General features: G+C 44.4%; 1 protein-coding gene across 1 annotated transcript in view; it reads left to right on the plus strand.

The window, feature by feature from the left end:
• Positions 1-12,616: 12,616 nt before the first annotated feature.
• The window catches only part of map3k5 (mitogen-activated protein kinase kinase kinase 5), a gene marked incomplete at its 5' end in the record, with an annotated part of 46,809 nt that continues 39,889 nt past the window's right edge, over positions 12,617-19,536 (plus strand). Inside the window, one exon of the mRNA XM_080526079.1 lies at positions 12,617-13,037. Coding sequence (XP_080382205.1) covers positions 12,617-13,037 — 421 coding nt within the window. The remainder of the gene's footprint in view (positions 13,038-19,536) is intronic.

The following is a 19,536-nucleotide window of genomic DNA, read 5'->3' on the forward strand; positions in this document are numbered from 1 at the left end:
AACAGTAGGCCTTTTGCATTTTCAGTGTTACACTACATACGTACAGTAGCCTGTTATAAACAGTTTTTTTCATACTTAAATATAAAACACACAAATACAACAATATAACATTTTTTTCAATTTTGAAATACTGTACACATCTCAGCAATGACAGTTGGATTTGTAAAGTGTTCTTCATACAGAACAAACAATAGAAAAAAGAAAATAAGCCTTCTGCATATACTCTACACAAAGGCCAAGCAGAGGGGAAAGTATCGCCTAGCATGATGAATCCAGCCCTGATATACTTCAGATATATTTCAACACAGGAGAGCTCACCTTCGGCCCTTTTATTACTAAAGCTATGATTGCTAATTGAAAAGCAATAGGTTTTTGCCCATATGAGGAGTGTGATTGTGTGACTGGTGGTTTGAGTTTAGCATTCTGAATGGTAGTGTTTTCCATGTGAACACAAGAGATTTTATCATGGAAGATTGTGCCAAATGTAGAGAATTGTACTTAGGGTTTTGTTAGCTGTGTGATTTAGAGCTGCAAAATGAGTGATAAGCAAGAAATGTGTTTGTCATTGTGAAGAATTGGTGTGAGATAGAATACACCAGTTTCAGGTTTTGGTCATTGTGTTTGAGGTTTTGGTGTTAGTGTATTAGTGTATATTTCTGTATTTAGGTAGTGTGAAGATACTGTATCAATGACCAGGAAAAGGAAACACTGCGGGGCAGTAGGACGTGTAGATCAGGGGGAGTACTGAGAAGAAACCGTCTGGATCTAACCAGCACTTCCACTGAGCACTGTGTGTGTGTGTGTGTGTGCACTGAGTGCACTGCATCTAAGTTGTGTTTTAAAGGCCTAATGTTTCCTGACATACCACAGTTAGAGTATCATAGAAGCAGAATGATCGCCCCTGGCTAGCAGGAGAGAGACTGCCTGGGGCCTTTCGCTCTGGGCGAGACGTGTGTGTGTGTGTGTGTGTGTGTGTGTGTGTGTGTGTGTGTGTGGTGTGGTGAAGCAGCCTTTAAACATGCAATATTCTCTGTGTCATCGGCTTAAACAGCTTAACATTGCAGTCAGAAGGGGGTAGGCAGGGAGACAGCAAGAAGCAGGCTGTACACTTACATGGCAGAGACTCAGTATCACAGGATGGCTAGACCCTGAACTCTCCCTCAAAGAACAGGGGGGAGGGGGAGGGAGAGGAAGGAAGGAAGGAAGGGGAGAGAAAGGAGAAGGGTGAAACGCATGCATCTCTTTCTCCCATATCGATATCGATATCGATGTGTGTGTGTGTGTGTGTGTGTGTGTGCGTGCGTGTGTGCGTGTATGTGAGCTTGCGTGTCTGTGTGTGAAAAAGAGAGATAGAGAGAGACTAGAGGGGCACAGAGTTGGTATTAAAGCATTTGTTGTTGTTCCTGAAATAACTGAGCAGCGTATAATCTTCAACACTAAATTATTCAACCGTTTAAAGCCTCAGAAGTTTTTGCAAATTGCTTATATCTTCCTTACCACACATTTTCAAAGCTGAAAAAGCTAAGTTGTAATGATGTACACCAGAGGCCTTCTGCTGCTCTGGTATGAACCCTGACTGGACTGGTCATGTTATTTAAACATGTTAACATGTTATTAAAACTGGCGCTGGGTCTGGTTCCTTATCTTTTCATCAGTCAGTCAATCAGATTTTGCAGCACATTTCACACACAACTGAATTGGAATGTGCTTTACAGGAAAAAAAGGAGATAAAAAAGGAAGATAATAATGTATTGATGTTATTAACGCTGACACTGCGTCTGTTGCAAAGGATCATGTTATTCAACCACCTTCCAAATCACCTTCTGGCCACGCCCCCTCTCAGCCAAGATCACCACACCTGTTTCTCTCTCAATTCATCATCCTTTCTCTCCTACACTCATACCCGTTATATACAGTCAGAAACATCAGTGGATTTTTATATACAGTGAGAAACATCAGTGGATTTTTTGACATCCAGGCGATTTAGGTCAAGATAACAGTAATCTCTTCTTATTGCATTACATTCAGATATTGTCCGCATGCTTCGTGTTCTCATGCTTTTCTGCTGGTCTGAGATATATCGGTGAACAATTCGGCGATGTGTCAACTAGGGCAGCAAACATTGCATCATGTATCATAAAGGCGGCTCGTGCGAGCTCCTGAAATGTTCCCGAGCTAGTTTGTGTGATAAGCAGTCCCACATCCGCAACAGCAAAGCTAGCTTGCTTGCTACCTAAGGACATATTTGTGTCTGTGTACCTTATATGCCAGCAACAAATTACAGAATGAAAAAGACGAACAGGCCTGTGGAAAAGCAAGATGGCAAAGAGAGAAAGAGGGAGGCGGAAGTGAATTATGGCGGAAGGGAGGGCAGAGAGGAAGACGTGCACGCAAGAAATTAAAAAGAGTTAGGCAAAACAGACCAACTACTGAATCAGGGAAATGTACATTGGGGGGAAATGCATTCATTCATTTATTGGCTACAATTGGTGTTTTGTCATCATGTTGCATTTTGGCAAGCACAATAGGTGGAGAAATGTAGTTTCAGTTCATTCGAATTCCATTTGTATTTTTAATTTCTATCCATATATACCCCCATTGGTTACCTTCCCAATTATCCTCAGAATTACCAACATCTGGCCAACATCACCACACCTGTACCCACTCAATTATCATGTCTTTGCACTATATATCACTATTTACACTTTTGGGTAGTTGCTAAACTGCATTTCGTTGTCTGGTACTTGTACTCTGCAATGACAATAAAGTTGAATTTAATCAGAATAAGAATCTGAATCTGAATTGCTTTTATTACATCAATGTACGGGTACACAGAGTAAAAATCTTAGGTTCATGTTCATTATCTAATCTAATCTAATTAATTAATCTGAATTTCTCTTCTATCCTCACCTTTTCTATTCAGAAACCTCTGAACTAGCTCCAGTCAATCCTTCTTTTTAGAGTTTGATCCCATAAGTGATTCACACTGAGATTACCTACACTATCTATCTCTATGGTCTGGTGTAGTCGACTATAGTTGGGAGACTGAAGAGCAGCAGTATGGAAGGGGGGGGGGGTCAGTGTATAATGGTATCTCGTATGAGGCCTCAGAAAAGATGAAGTCATTTCACAGTCGTCTCTGTATGAAATAAGAGCTTGACGATAGCATCACCCCTTACACTCGCTCTCTGCCAGGCTTTTGATCTCAGAGAGCTCTGCTGAAATGGTCTCAGTCCACGTCTCCCTGCAAATCAGTGCTGGACTATTCTATCCCTCTGTCCCATTTTCTGCCTCTTTCTGTCACCGCTGAGCAGAGTTCAAAGCAGGATTGGAGATGAGCAACCCTCCACAGGAATTACATCTTGTGTTGATACGCTTCAATACAAAAGGAAAAACATTGGTCCCGGTATATTAAAAAAAACAGGAATACGATTAGTCCACATAACTAATTACAACAACATTTTTGTAAGTCACTGAGGAGTGTGTGATGCCAAGTTTGTCATCTTCTCTAGACATTAAACTTTCACCAAAATAAAACACACACACACACACACGCTCGTGCACACACACACACACACACACACACACACACACACACACACACACACACACACACACACACACACACACACACACACACATACACACACACACTCCTCATAGCTCAGATGAACACACTCAGTTCTCAGCCACAGTAGAGACACATGCAGAGAGAGAGTTCAGCCATGAATCATGACCATCATCATTAGGTTAAGCACCGCGCCCCCCAAAGGCATGCAGTCTCTGTGGAAAATGATGGTCTAAATGAGGGAGATTATTATTTTTCTCTAGAGTGATTATTATTGATGTATAAATGAGTGTGGTTATTATTGCTATTATTATTATTGTTCCATTAGAGGATGTTTGTGCTGTAGGAGGTGACTCTGACTGCTTCATTCACTTTTAATTCCACAGGGTGCCTTTTTTTCAGGGACAGCATCTCAATATGTAATCTGTGTCTTCTAGACGAACCACGCACACAGACATACACTCACACACGCGGGCACACACACACACACACGCACACACAGACTAACCTCAAGATCGCTTGCTCGAAGCAGATGGAGATAATTCCTTCTGGTCTCTGATATAGAATAAATAAATTATAATCATGGCAAGATAAGAGATCTCAGAATCGTTAAAAGAATGCACCTCTCTTATGTTAATAATCAAAGTGATGGCATGTCATACAGACTGTGTTGTTTCTTGATGTTATCAGAGCTGCAGATCATTGAACAAACAGAGATTTCTAGACTGTGTGTGCGTGTATGTGTGCATGTGTGTGTGTGTGTGTGTGTGTGTGTGTGTGTGTGTGTGTGCGCTCAGAGCTCCTGTCAGACTAGCTCTCTGATTGACTAATGTGACAGGCATCCAAGAGGGCCCTGGGAGGGACAGAAGGGGGCGGGTTGGCTAGCTGTCAATCATAGCTAGACACAAGGCCAGCTCAGCCGACAAATTGTCATTCTACCCCACACATACAGTGCACACACACACACACACACACACACACACATACACACACACACAAATATGCATGCTTGCACTGATGGCAGACCACATATAGGCCTACTCGCCAACATACAGTACATGACTACACACCCACACACCCTCCCACCCACACACTCTCTCTCACACACACACTCTCTCACACACACACACACACACACACACACACACACACACACACACACACAGACACACACAGACCTCTCAGTCTTACCAGAGAGGTGCATTTGGTCTGACAGAGTAATTATGACATGCTGCTGTAGGGGACCACTGGCTGAAAGGTGAGATTTATCGATTGCATGGAGGAGGACATTTATCAATGTCCACAACTCAGCACTGACATGAACCCAATCCACTTAGAGCACATTGTTAAAGTCCCCTTCCCAAGCGCCACTCTCGGTGTTGGGTTGGTGGCAGACAGGGTGGTGGAGGTTAGGGTTAGTTGAACTTGTGGCAGAAAGCTGTTTATTTCATAGCAGCAGCAGCGGACTCTTCAACAGCCAACTCTCCTCATGTTGTGAACAGGTAGGTTTCTTACAGCCACACTAATGAAACATCACATCATTCCTACACAGACTCAACCTTCAGGAATCTGAGACTTTTACGCTGGAAAACAATGAACAACAAGAGTCCAGTTATGAACTTCCCATTTATAACACATTTGGGAAATGTCTGGAATTGTGAAATTTTGAACATTTGAGTGATATAGAAATTCCACAGCCGATAAGAAACTTGTGGGTTTCAACGGAAGGCATTTATTTTTGATAGGCAGCTAATCCGTCAACCACCAACTACACGTTACAGCATAAAGCCTTGTTAAGGTTTTGATAGTAACTACAGTAGACCACGGTAATTACTGTAATTATTAGACAAAAAATACTGTGACTGAATGGAGGCATGTCAGAACAGTCAGATAGGCATGGTTTCCCCTGTTCACCAAGTGAGTTATCATCCAAAATAAATATGTAATGAATTTAGTAATGAAAATACAAAAATAAATTGCATATTAAAATTCCCTCACTCCAAAAGCACCTGTGGATATTTGATATTCCCTGAAACCCTTTTTCTATCACACAAAAGCAGAATTATTGTATGGCTTGTTTCAGATCGGTATGAAAAATACATTAATGAATTCAAACTTTTTTTTCCTCAAAATGAAAAAAGGTAAACAAACCACAGTATTCATATTCATAGATTGATGATACAGTCACTATATGACATTTCTCTAAGATATTCCATGAACGTTGTACTAATTCAGTTCAAGGTATTTATTTTCTGCAGATAAACCACCATGGATAAACCACAGGACAGAGCTACTTTCAAGCCACATTCACATTATGGTGTCATTGATTCAAGTCTGAATTAGTTCAGGAAAGCTGGGTTGCAGGTGAAATCTACAACATTGAAGTTAGAGTGCACAGTTGCCTCACTTAATTTTTTTTGTTTAGCCTCAGGCCTATCCTACTAAAGAGAAGTAATTTAGCTTATCTTATCCCAGAGACCTAGCAGCTGCTTTTTTATTCTTTTTGTAAGGTCTTTTTTCTCATTTAGTCCAACAAAGATTGTCCTCATAGATTGACCTTCTCTGTGCCTGGAGGCCCTTGCCCTCATGCCAGTAACTAGATAACACACTCTATCAGAGATTTGAGAAAATCATTGGGAAAGCAGTGGGGCTGATAGTGGCATCAATCCTAACCTGACACCAGCCTGGGTCAACCATTTATCTCTCCACACTGCCTCTGGTCACAAAGCAGCCATCTTGCTCTGCTACATCCCTCTTTAATAACCTTGGCCATGTCTCTTTGCAGACTGAGAGGATAACACTCTCCGCAGTTCTCATCTACCACAGTGCCTGTCTGATCTGCTGCAGCACCACCACCATGGTTTTATTTGCAGAGGAGCATTAGAGGTGAAAGCTTTTACACAGATCACCCTGGCTCTAAGTTGCAGGCCTGGAACACAAGAGCATTTCTGTCGCTCTCTCGCCCCCCCCCCCCCCTCCCCCCCTCTCTGTAATCTGTAACATACATGTTTAAAGCAACTGAATGATCTATTCCCAGTATAAAGTCAATCGCTACCCGTCTTATACAGTGTATTCTTCTCAGCAATGGCAGCCCAGAGCACTCATAGAACAGCAAAGTTCCTTTATTTGGCAAATGTTGTTTATCCACACACAGAAGATGGACCGTCAAACATAGATTTTACAATTATCACTCTTTCACTGCTGAAGGGCTGGCTTGTCGAGATAAATAAAGTGTCACGGTAGCTATGAAGCTTTGGGCAAACTCATCCCTGATCATTACCGACAGGAAGATGTGCATGTCTGCTCTGCATGTATGTAACCAGTGAGCCTAGCCAGTGGAGCAGCAGCGAGTGCGTCTGAGGCTCATCTCTGTGCTCCATAGAGCTCAGATGAAAGGGGAGGTTAAATGGGGTGTCATCAATCTCAATGAAGTGCAATTATTTTCACACTTATTAATCATCGCAGGCTAATAGCTTGTGGCAACACCAGGCCGGCCATTTGTCAAACTTGGCAATATTTTTAAATTTTGTTTCCCTTTCCTTCTCATGTTTGTGCAGTCTTTTGTCAGATATCTATGGAACGATGTAATAAGTGTGTGCCTCCAAGTGCCTTCTCCCTAAATGGCAGAGCTGAGAATCTTCTTCCCGAGGTAGAACAGAATATCCGCTTCCTATGGCAGCATGAAATAGGACGTCTCCTTCTATGGCAGAGCAGACTGCTATCCCTGCTTCCTTTATGGCAGTAGTAGCCTACAGACAGACTGTACCCTCTGTTGCAGAACGGACTATTTTCTTCATCTATGACAGAACAGAGAGAGCATCGCATACGATCCATTTATCCACACGAAGTATACGCAGAATTTTAATTAGAATTCAAAATCTATTGCTGTTTCACTGTTTTGTTTCTAAATGCAGTCAAACTCACATCTTTTAGTTTTGATTGTGAGAGCTTCTGTACTGGTACAACATGGACAAAGTCTGACATCTAGTGGGGTCAAAGCATAACACATAAAGTGGAGCGTACTCATTCCTTTTACAGTTATTGAAATAAATTGCCACCTAGATAATTGCAATGCAGTTGATTTGCTTGGTTTCAACACTGTATGGTTCCATCACATTCAAAAAGTCTGAGCAATGTTGAAGAAGTAATAGAAGAAGTATAATTGCGAGGGTAGCACCAGGAGTTGATGTGGTTAGAACAGTGAGGGAGGTGTGGTTTGGTCAAATCGTAGAGGATGTGGGTACGTATAGCCAACCCACAAATCTATGTTGTGACAAAATGGGGAAAAGCAGTAAAAAATAAATAAAAGTTAGGGTTAGTTTGAGGTAAATCAGGGTTGAAATCCGGATTTCCATACATCATTGAGTGCTTTGGTAGAAACGGAATGAATAGGTAGATGAATATATGAACCTTTCATAATGGATGTATTGACTGCATCAGAGGGGCAGGGCTTGTCTCTGTGTATTAGTGGAAATGTCGGACCAGGGGGTCTTTATGGGCATTTTTAGTATTGAGAAGTATTTAGTATTTAGTACAGCTCGTCAAGCCTACCATTCTGTCCCCCGTGCCGCACTGGGCTACAGTGACCACATCCTCATACACCTGATCCCTCGCTACAGGCAGAGGTTAAAACTCTCTAAGCCTGTTGTACAGCGCTTCAGGGTGTGGTCCAGTGAGGCACGCGAGCGACTCTGCGCCTGGTTGGAAAGTGCAGGCTGTGACCAGGACTTAGTGGAGTGGGCGGGGCCAGAGGCTGGTAACAATCTGGATGTATACACAGACACTGTTACATCATTTATCAGCTTTGGCGAGGAGGTGTGTGTCCCCCTCCGCTCCAGGAAGTCTTTTAACAACGACAAGCCCTGGTTTTCATCCCAACTCAGGCGTCTGAGGTCAGAGAAGGAGGTGGCTAGGCGCAGTGGGGACGTGGACCGGGTCAAGCAGGCCAAGTACAGGTTCGCCAAAGCGGTGAAGGAGGCGAAGCATCGCTTTTCGGAGAAGCTGCAGCAACAGCTCTCTGAGGGGGATTCCGCCTCCGTCTGGAAAGGCCTCAAGACCATCACCAACTACAAACCCAAGTCCCCGCTGATGTCCGACAACCTCCCTCTCGCTAACGAGCTGAACGAGTTCTACTGTAGGTTTGAGAAAGAGAGGTTCCCGCCCACCCCCGCCCTCTCCCTCCACCCCCCCCGGCTACAACCACCACCCCCGTCCCCCAGGGGGGCCAATGTCCCTCCTGCTACCCCCACCCTCCCCCCTTCCCCTCCCCTCCCTCCCCCCTCCTCACCCGCCCCGCCCCCCCCCACCCCCCTTTCCCCACCCCCTCTCTCTGTCACAGTGCGAGAGGTAAACAGACTGTTCAAGAGGCAGAATCCCTGGAAGGCAGCTGGTCCGGATTCCGTCTCTCCCTCTGTCCTGAAGCACTGCGCCGACCAGCTGGCCCCGGTGTTTACCCACATCTTCAACGCCTCGCTGGAGCTGTGTCACGTCCCAGCGTGCTTCAAGGCGTCAACCATCATCCCCGTCCCCAAGAAGGCCATGGTCACAGGTGGTGGTGGACTTCCGTAGGAAAGCAGCCCTGCCCCCTCCCATCACGCTGGGAGGTACCCCGGTGGCCTCCGTGGAGTCATGCCGCTTTCTAGGCATGACCATCTCCCGGGACCTTAAGTGGGAGCGGAACACCGAGGCCCTCACGAAGAAGGCCCAGAAGAGGATGTTCTTCCTCCGGCAGCTGAGGAAATTCAGGCTGCCGAGGTCCATGATGGTCCAGTTTTACACGGCCATCATAGAGTCCATCCTCACCCACTCCATCATCACCTGGTTCCCTGCTGCAACGACCAAGGACAAGGCCAAGTTGCAGCGGGTGATACGTTCAGCAGAGAGGGTGATCGGCTGTCCCTTGCCCTCCCTCAACTCCCTGCATGACACCAGGGCTCTGAGGAGGGCAAGGAAGATCATGGCCGACCCCTTCCACCCCGGCCACGGCCTCCTCACCCTGCTTCCCTCTGGAAGAAGGTTGCGGCTGCCTAAGACATTGAAGGCCCGCCACAGGCTCAGTTTCTTCCCCTCAGCCGCCAGGCTGCTAAATGACTCTGGCTTCCCCCTCCCCCCCGCCTCCAAGTCTGCCCAGGACTGAACATGCACTGGACCTTAAATAAAAATAACTCTGCACTGCACTTTATATACAGCACTATCCATGCACTGTCTGTCCTGTGTTGTCCTGTTTTTGCCTGTTTTTGCATTTGTATTTGTACTTGTTTTGTTCATATATATGTGAAAAAAGCATAAATGCACCTTCTGTAAATGCCAAAACAAATTCCTATATGTGTCAAGCATAATGGCAATAAACGTTATCTGAATCTGAATCTGAGAAGTTATCTTCATATAGGGGGGGAGAAACTATCTTGAATTTTGACTGAATTGTTTTTTTGTGAAAGTTAAGAGGGTTAGGAGTTCAATTTAAAACTTACATTTTACTGGGGAGGCGGTGGCCTAGAGGTTAGAGAGGCCGGCTAGCAATCGGTAGGTCGTAATTTCGATCCCCGCCTCAGGAGGGAGCTGCATGTGCAAGGAAGGCACTTAACCCCTAATTACTCCAGGGGTGCTGACTATGGCTGACCCTGTGCCTAGAGCAAAGAATACCAAATTCCAACAATCAACTGAAGTTGATTGCATGGCAAATAAAACATTCTTCTAATGGGTTATGTTTTGGGGAGCACTAGCCCACCACTCCAATCTCCTTTATGTCTGCATTTGAGATTTTATTTTAACCATATTTCTGTTCTGTTCATTAATAAGACATCAATTAGAACAGAATATGGATTTTGCCTGGAGATACAGTTGATTGAAATGGCTACTTATAAATAAACCCTTTAAATACTTGTGATATCAAAAGAGTGCCACTAGATGTCCTCCTTGTGTTGTAAAATCAAGTGAATGAAATCACAAGAGAGCAAAACCACCAGTTGGGCTGACCCTACCAATAATAAAGTTATCACAAAGCATTAGCCTATGTAAGCAGCATAGACAGAATCACATACACAATCGTTTTCATTTATTATAATCCAACCCAGTTAAGTTCATGTAGGCCAACTGATGTTATTGATTACATTCAATCATTAGTCCTATCTTCGCCTGTGGGTGGCAGAGAGTGTATATCTTTAAAAGAAAGCAAAAGTAAAAGAAACATACCTTTTTAGCCTGGATTTTATCTAGTGTTTATCTCAACTTGCACCTTTACTTATTTTCTTGTTTTACTCCTGGCATTATCTCCTACCTCTTGTTTTATTGTGTTGTATTTAATTTACTATTGTTTTTATGTTCAGCACTTGGAGTTGCATTCAATCTATGACTTGTGCTATATAAATACAGTTTGTTTGATTGATTGATTGATTGATTGATTCTTGATTGTCTCTATCCACTGTGTCTGGTAAGGTTTCATTGGTCAGGTTAATGCCTGGCAAGAGAGTAGATTCATAATAAGGAGTAAATCACTCAGTACAAATCTCATTTGCTATGATATTTTATGGAGATTCAGAAGCCGAACAGTACTTCTGAATACATTTTTGGAGTGAACACATTATTCACATTGTCCAATGAAAAACACTGAAGCAAACACTGAATATAACTAGTGCATATCACATAGAGTGATACATCTTCAAACAATTTGATCAGTGGAGCACATTTTTTTAAATCTCCATTAAATAGCTGTAGTGCTAAAGGAATAGTACAGAGCCCCCCTGGGGTTCCCTCGGTTTAGTAATTTGTTCCCTCAGTTTAGTCATTCGTTCCCTCGGTTTAGTAATTTGTTAGGGTTAGGGTTAGGGTTAGGGTTAGGCCCTACGAGCCAGAACGATAACGAATTACTAAACCGAGGGAACGGATTACTAAACCGAGGGAACAGATTTACTAAATCGAGGGAACGGATTCACACATCAAATAATTTTTTTCTACCATGTGACCCCAGGGGGGCTCCGTAGAATAGCCTCCAGTCCATGAGAGCAGTATTTCTTTTCTTTCTTTTTTTTAAGAAAGAAAAACAGGCATGTGAGCTATAGGCAAAATGTGTTTTTGTTTAACATGTCTCTTATAAACAAAATAAACAATGTAGTTATATGTCCTAATTGTTTTGATTATATAAGGTTTATATGTATGGTCCATACTCTCATATGGTATTTAGAAGTAATGAACATAGCATAATTACGTTTTTACATGGCCAAAGAGGGCAGCAAAGCTCAAAATGACATACTTCACCTTAAAAAAAAAAGAAAAGAGGAAAATCGTACGGACTGTGGCTTTAAGCAGGAATGCCTAAACGTCAGTTCCAAATATGGTTATGTCTCCGCCCCGTAAACAAGGCTTCAGTCTCTCCACCCAGTGTGCGTGAGTCTGTGCAGGAAAGATAATAGTGGATGTAGAAAATAGGGCAGGGTCCGGAGTGGACGCAGAATTCGTTTTGGCATGACTATTTCTCAAATCTACGTGCATGATTTCCAAAGGATATAGACTCAGCGGTCATGCACATATTTGGATCCCGACCTGCTTTCTAGGATGCCATATCGACGACGAGCTCACGCGGGCATTGTAACATGGGTTCTTGCACAACTTTAGAAACTATGTGGACCAGTTGTGGAAACATGCAAGAATGTAGCGGTTACGTGCCAACTGTTATTTTCCAAGAATCGTTATCAGCTTCCGAGTAACCTACCTGTGTTGCTCGTGACTTGACGTGAACGCAGTGACTGTCAGTCGTAGGATATTGTCTGCTACTGAGTAGGCTACCTTGATGAGGCTATGATTGTACAGTTTCATCCGAAACCAGAAATGAATTTGCAGGAGGTGCACCCATATCTCCACAATGATCTCCACTCTGTTGTTTACCTCTGTTGAAGGACCTCCAGATGTGCAAATCGATTTGTTGCTTAAATATTAGATTCATCCTGTGCGTAGAATGTCTTTGTGGAAGCATGCGTAATGGCTTGGGTGTATGGAGAAACATCGGATAACTGAGGACCCATAATAGCACAAAGTGTTTATCAAAACTGTAAAATGAGCCAAGATATTGACGCGATATCCTTGTCGGTCCCCTCCTTTGGTATTTGGCCCGACCCGGGGGATGCCCGTGGGGGTTCTGCCTGCTCTCGTGGGGAGAGTGGCACCGGTGCCACTGGCATCCCCGCCGCGGGGACTTTCTATCAGGACTCGGTGGTCAGCGGAGCCATCACCCCAAGTATCATGAATAGTTCGATGGACAACGGCGGGTTGCTGTCTACGGGGAAATCCAAAAGCAGGTGTGTTACTGTAGCATATGTCGCCTACAACGAGCTCTGTCAGCCACACAACGCAGAGAACATGGCCCTGCAGTGCCTGAAAGACGCGTGCGACACAGTGGGAAGTAAATTGGAAATCGTGCACTTCGGAAAGCTCGACTTCGGAGAGACTACTGTACTCGATCAGTTTTACAATGCAGGTAAGAGGCTGTCACTTCACACCACTGTTCACATGAATGCAATGGTGCACTTCATCATTACAATGTAAGCCTATACTTGTTTCACTTTTAACATTTTAATTAAACTCCATCCCTTACAAATGAGATATCACCAAAGGTGATACAACCACATTGCATTGGATAGGACCAATCACAGATAAATTAGGATGCCACACCACTTCTCTTTAATTGGACTCTCAGTGGTTGCCAGGGGCACTCCTGACACAGGAGCAGTGATTGCATGTCACATTACACAATGTTGCATGTCACCATGACTTCTAGTAAGTAACTTCCTTAGCCTAAATATATATTTCCATGCACCATTGGGCACTTGAGTTTCACTGGAGAAGTCTAATATGCTCCGTAAATGTGGGGATGATAGTGATTTTTTCCTCCCCTACATCTTATTTTCCTCTACTGTTCTGTGCCTCTGAAAGTGTGCCGTCATGGATTGCTCTGCTCAGTTTGCCAATGAGGTTGGACTTTCCGTTGGAGAGGCACAGAAGTGGAGTGAACCTTTTGACTGAAAGCACTTTTCCCCTTTACCCATATCTTCCATTTTGCCTCTTAATCCCATTGGAAATATGCTGTTGCCTATAGTGGGTTCCCTGAAGGTTGATACTGGAAAGCAGTATTACTCTTTACAGGGATTACCTTCTAATGAATAGCAATAGGTGATCTGACTGTTGTATTCTGGTGAGTTTATCATTTGCCAACATAGTCAAGTCAAGGTTTGTTGTGCTTAATACCTGTGATATGATGGGGGTTTTAAGGGACATAGTAAGTGAACCCTTCATTTGGGAATCATGGCAGTAAAATTAATTAGAGGGGAAATTGTAAGATATTATTTCCAACAGTTTGTATGATTACGCCGTATTTCACCCTTGCACATTGACTTTTTGTGGCCTCCTTGTCACATTGATACATTTTATACTGTGAATAAAGGTAAAAAACATGATGATGAAACCAGGCAGCCACATGTTTAGTACATGTGTTGTCAAAGTAAGCCTGAACACACACAGACAAAATGATAAAGGTTTGTTGGTTGTCATAACATCACATTATTGGTTGTTTAAACAGCTCATTCTTTTCTCTTTTTTTGGTTTGGCTGTTATCCACAGGGCTTCTGTGGAATGTTCACATACTTCACCACTGGGGGGGGTGGGGAGCATTGAGCATTTCCAGGAATACTTAGTGTCTGTTCAAGTATACACAAGATTTATTGGAATGACAACATCTTAAGAAGATTGCCAACGTCTTTATCATGCTATTGCAACAGGACATTTTTAGGGATGAAACACAAGGAGATATTCTTACAATACACAATACGTAAGCTCCTCTCATTAATTGCATGTTGTCACTGTGTGAGAGGTCAAACCACATGTTCAAGACACATCACTGGACTGGTGGTGTGCTAAAAGTTGAAGATATCTATGAGAAATTGATTAATAGAATTCAAAGAAAATGACCGATGGTTTTAGGGCTAAAGGTTGAAAAACAAATGGAGATGTTTTTGCTATATGTTTGTTGGCGATATTGGACATCACTCATGCACCGACTGCCACCTGTACAGCGTAGCCGTGAGAGCTGGTAGGGTGATTAGTCATAGCTGTGGTATGCGAGCATTTAACGACATGGTTGATCATTAGACCATTTGAAGAGGAGAACAATAGGGCTTAACAGTCCTGCTCCCTGGCCACTTTGAGAAGAGTAGCAGCTTGGTTTAAATGTTTGTTTACCTCTCCCTTAAAGTGACCCTCACTGAGCTGATCTTAACTATTTACTGACTATTCTAACAAGATGACAACACTGAACACATTGTCTCAGTATAGACCAGGTTAGTCTAGTGTCCTGTCATTCTAGTCTGTTTTAGGCTATTAAGACAGATGAGAGCAGGAATAACTGCAGTTGCTAATGTTTAGTCATGTTTGAGAGCCGTGTTTTTACATGTTCCAACGTTGTTCATTGAACAACTTGTTTGTTCTTGTTTACCCCGGACTGCCCATTTGGACGAGGGAGCAAAGGACAGGAGGACTTAGGTCACAGGTCACCGTCATGTCTAGGGAATGCAGTCCAAAGTGGAAGGGAGAGTGAAGAAACCCAAAGGTGCAAGAAAAACGGTTTGTAAGTCTGTCGGCAGATCAAAGGTCTCAGTCAGGTTGCATCAGCAGTGTAGGTGTTGTGTGTGCCAACAGTGACAGCAGGCCAAATCTCCTATAGTCCTATATGGATGTTCACAGGGCGACCTGTCTGGAGGCACAATCTCCTACAATTTATGATGATTTTTTGTTGTTGTATATGACTCACCTCTCAACGGTGTCCAGGTGCAGCGTTTTGCTGCTAGACCAGTTATATGTGTATTTGTGTCCTTTAAGTGGGGTTACGTCGCAACATTCGTTTCTCAAGAAAACCAATTGCTGTTGTTGAACACAAGTGGTGTTCTTAGAATCAAGTCATGAACAAGCTGTTTGTAGCGAGCGGCCAATCAGGAAGTGTGGTGTGAGTTTAGGCAACTGCCACGGTGATGTGAGGCTCCCTGTGTTTGTCAGCCTCAGATGAATTCACATTCTGTTCTGGCACTTTCCCCCTGGGCCCTCAGTGGTGCTTGCTTTCTGACACATTTTGAGTGTGAATAGAAACTCTAGTTGAAGTAGGCCTAAAGGATTCTGCCAGAGGCTGAGGCAGATTTTGTCTCATTTCCTGTAGTTTACATATTTTGTTTCAGAGCTCAGTTTTGTCTCTCTTCCTGCACATTGCACTCATTTTCTAAAAATAAAGTAGTATGTCTTATTTTCGGGAAAGGCATCCTAACTGATGAATAACTATTGTAAAGTACCTTGCAGGACCTCCCTCTGGGGTTTATTAATAGGCAGACACGCTCGATCTAAAGACCAATAAGGCTTCGCCTTTCATTCCCAGGATTGTTTTTCAGAACAATGCGAAACCGAAATTAGGCACATACGTAAGTCTTATAATTGAGCAGACAAACCTGATTTCAAATTAACAACGCATATTTGAATGCTTAAAGTGCTCCCGAGAGGTAGCAATCAATCACTGTCATTCAGTTTGCTTGACTTGACATCAAAGTGTTTTGAAAGTCCCGTCTCCAAGTCAACCCAAACTGACAGTACGTGAGCTTAGAATTATAAGGTTCTATCTCCGTTTAGGTAGTTCAGAGATATTGAGCGTCAAAGCTTTTACATTCCATTATGTTTTGTGAGATGGAACCTTTGTATTTTATGAATTACTAACTCAAAAATGTCAACATTTAAAAAATAACACCACACAGGCATTAATAAACTTCTAATGGATCAGATTATGTAAAAAACGAAATTTTGACAAATTGAGATAGAACCTTAGAATTCTAATGTCACGAGTAGGGACACATGATGGCATTTGAAAGGGGGGCACACACTCAGCAGATACCTAGAACTCCACCAAGAACTCCACCAAGAACATGAACTCTACTACTCTACTGTTCTTGGAAATTTGGCAGCGACCGTGCACGTTTCTCTGAGCTTGACGTCACCTGAATTGTGCGCGGGCCATACCAGACTCTCACATCTTCGGGGGAAAACCGCAGTCTGGGAAACATTCTTTTCCAGTGAAAAGGTCAGGCTGATTCCACACATGGGGCTGTTCCGTCCTCCTCAGTGTAGGCTGAGCTCCAGGAAACCCATGTACACTGGTACACTGAGACTCCCCTTCATTCCTCAGTGGTGAGAGGAAAGTCCGCTTCATGGCTAGACAGTGATGTCTTCACCACCATACCACCATACAATAATAGATGGTTATATCAGATAGATGGAATATCACTGAGCTGAATTGTGCCGGGACAAGAGGAGGGTTTAGCTTCTTTAGCCGTTTAATCATCCATCCACCATGGTGCGATGCTGATGCTTTAGGACCTTTTGTAGGCCTAGTTTTTAAATCTGAGATAATACAATGTCTGAAAGTCATCATCTATTTGTGTATATCTATCAGACGTGTATTCTTTGTGTGTTGTCAAGGTATGGATATGGTTCTAGGGAATTGATATCATGTATTAGAATGATGAACTGAATAGAAAGGAAACGTGATTGCGAAGATTCCTCTTAGATTTGGGAAATCTCAGATGTGGTTTGCATAGTACATATTCATGTGGTTTGCAAGCTTTGCAAAGAAGGTCTATGAAAGGCCGAAAGCTTGCGTAATAAAACACTTGCACAGTTTTTGAGTGGAGCGGATGCTGCTACTTTTCATACCATTTGATACTCGCCCCAGCACCTCAGCTAAGTGTGATTATGGATGAGCGATGGTATTTTCACTATTTTGAAGCTTTGCAGAGGAAATGATACACACTGTCGTTCCCCCATTTTAAGGCTACGAGAACTGTCTGGATTTGCCCAAGAGATTTTAAGACTTCCTGTCTCGTCGATGCACACAATGATCTCGTCTTGGCATTGAGTGAAATGGAGAGAGATTCAGAGATAACATCCAATCCATAGCTTGTAAATAGTCCCCTGTGGCCCTCTGATCTCAGATTGTCCTGCATGTGCTGCACAATTTCCCACAGAAGTGTGTATCTCTAAAGGTTGATGGAGGCTTAGTGAATGAGGGAGAGAGGTCATCAAACCCAGGCAGACAGGTGTGTGTGGGGGGGGGGGCAGGCAGGCTGGCAGGCAGGCAGGCAGGCAGGCTGGCAGGCAGACAGGTGTGTGTGTGGGGCGGGGGGGCAGGCAGGCAGGCAGGCAGGCAGGCAGGCAGACAGGTGTGTGTGTGGGGCGGGGGGGCAGGCAGGCAGGCAGGCAGGCAGGCAGGCAGGCAGGCAGACAGGTGTGTGTGTGGGGCGGGGGGGCAGGCAGGCAGGCAGGCAGGCAGGCAGGCAGGCAGGCAGACAGGTGTGTGTGTGGGGCGGGGGGGCAGGCAGGCAGGGGGGCAGGCAGGCAGGCAGGCAGGCAGGCAGGCAGGCAGGCAGGCAGGCAGACAGGTGTGTGTGTGGGGCGGGGGGGCAGGCAGGCAGGCAGGCAGGCAGGCAGGCAGGCAGGCAGACAGGTGTGTGTGTGGGGCGGGGGGGCAGGCAGGCAGGCAGGCAGGCAGGCAGGCAGTCTAATAATAACCCTAGTGGCTCCAGGCAGAGCATAGCTGCCCAGCTCACCTCCTTCCCCTCCCCTCTCTCCTTCTCCCTTCCCCTCTCTCCTTCTCCCTTCCCCTCTCTCCTCCTCCCTTCCCTTCCCACATCCCCTGAGTCTGTGAGCACCAGAGGAACAGACCGTGGGTTGTTGAAAGTTGAATAGTGAAAGAATATTGGATTTTTTTGCCTTTGTGCATCTGTGAGGGGAATCAGTTTAGTTTGGTCTGCCATGGTGATTCTACCAGCAGGAGGTAAACAGGATTATAAAGTCATCAGAATGCATGCTTCTTCGTCGTTGTTTTTTTCCACCTTATTTTGGTCTGTGTGTGTGTGTGTGTGTGTGTGTGTGTGTGTGTGTGTGTGTGTGTGTGTGTGTGTGTGTGTGTGTGTGTGCGTGTGCGTGTGCGTGTGCGTGTGCGTGTGCGTGTGCGTGTGCGTGTGCGTGCGTGTGCGTGTGCGTGTGCATGCATGCGTTTGAGAGTGTGAGCTCAGCCAAGCTAGAGGTGACCGCACTATTCTCACTGTGTGTTTTTGACTAACAGGCGAACAGGGGGTTACTATGGGTCAGAACATCTGACACAGCAGCTGGGCCCCCCTGATGGAGAATGAGTCAGGGCTAGGTCTAAGGACCACTGGCTCTGGGCCCACTTCTATTTCCATGTGTATGTGTGTGCCCACTGTGGGCTAGTTGTTGGATAAAGCCTTGTGGGACGTTTTGGGTTATTTATTTGGTTTGCTCTATAACGGAGTATTGTTGCTAACCCGGAATTTCTCCTCTGTCTTCAGCACTGCAGTAGGCAACACTCACCGTGAGTGAGAGCTGCTCTGTCCTCGCCTTGTCCCCCCCCCCCCCCCCCTCTGTTGTTGTTTTGTTTGTCACAGCACTGTTTTGGGGAAAAGGTCACGGACAGGAGTGGGGGATGATATGAAGAGCTGGTCACGGTGCCAGTCGAGGGAATGACAGATTGGGACATCTCCTGTGTCACAGTGTGAAGCTGGGGTGTTTAAACCCTGCTGTGGGGATTCACATACCCCCAGAACAACTGAAACCTACTACAGTACGCTGACATGATCACTGCGTCACTGGCCTAACTGTTTGATCCCATTACTGCTGTGTGTCAATTCACTGAACCCCAGTGAATATCATCACTTCACTTAACCCCAGTGAACATCATCACTTCACTGAACCCCAGTTAATATCATCACTTCACTGAACCCCAGTGAATATCATCACTTCACTGAACCCCAGTGAATATCATCAATTCACTGAACCCCAGTGAATATCATCACTTCACTGAACCCCAGTGAATATCATCAATTCACTGAAACCCAGTTAATATCATCACTTCACTGAACTCCAGTCAATAT

The sequence above is a fragment of the Nansenia antarctica genome (assembly GCF_963989245.1).
Source record: "Nansenia antarctica genome assembly, chromosome: 3".
Taxonomy (NCBI): domain Eukaryota; kingdom Metazoa; phylum Chordata; class Actinopteri; order Argentiniformes; family Microstomatidae; genus Nansenia; species Nansenia antarctica.